The following is a 461-nucleotide window of genomic DNA, read 5'->3' as shown; positions in this document are numbered from 1 at the left end:
AGGGAAAGATGATTGATTGGTTACCCGCGGTACTAACCGACCGAATCTGTGCAGGGAATCCTTAGCTCCATTGGCAGCCGAGGTATTTATATATAATATCGGCCTCCTCCTCTCCATCAAAAGCTTCATCTAATCAAAACGAGCCTAAATTTATATGTTTGGTTGATCTGTATCTTCTCCACAGGGAATCTGAAAAAGCTTGAGCGCTAGTAGTAAACCTGGAACCAGCTCAAGCTTCTGTCCAAGCTCAGGTACGGACGGTAGACTTGTTTGCTGTTTAACCAAATAGCCCCCGTGTCCAGTTTTGGACGCTTTCTGGTTTAGAGTCTCTCTCTCCTCGCTATATCTAATCTATGTATGTATAGTCGCCTTATCAGCAGAAGATTTAGTAGGATGTGACAACATTTTCCTCATATATTTAATCCTGATGAAACGAAAAATTCAATCTTTTTTAGGACCCA

General features: G+C 41.9%; 1 protein-coding gene across 3 annotated transcripts in view; it reads left to right on the top strand.

Moving 5' to 3' along the window:
• Positions 1-461, top strand: part of LOC104813521 (afadin- and alpha-actinin-binding protein A-like) — a 3705-nt gene extending 3244 nt beyond the window's left edge. For 2 of the 3 annotated variants that reach the window (XM_010541131.2, XM_010541132.2), the window contains exons 15-16: positions 55-82; positions 185-461. In XM_010541131.2, the coding sequence (XP_010539433.1) occupies positions 55-82; positions 185-193 (37 nt within the window). In that variant the 3' untranslated portion in view covers positions 194-461. Of the gene's footprint in view, positions 1-19; positions 83-184 lie in introns of those variants that run through there. The other variant, XM_010541133.2, reaches the window with a different exon arrangement.

The sequence above is a fragment of the Tarenaya hassleriana genome, unplaced genomic scaffold (genome assembly GCF_000463585.1).
Source record: "Tarenaya hassleriana unplaced genomic scaffold, ASM46358v1 Cleome20, whole genome shotgun sequence".
In the NCBI taxonomy this organism is placed as follows: Eukaryota; Viridiplantae; Streptophyta; class Magnoliopsida; order Brassicales; family Cleomaceae; genus Tarenaya; species Tarenaya hassleriana.
Note: the sequence above shows the minus strand (reverse complement) of the source record. Positions and strands in the feature narration are given on the sequence as shown.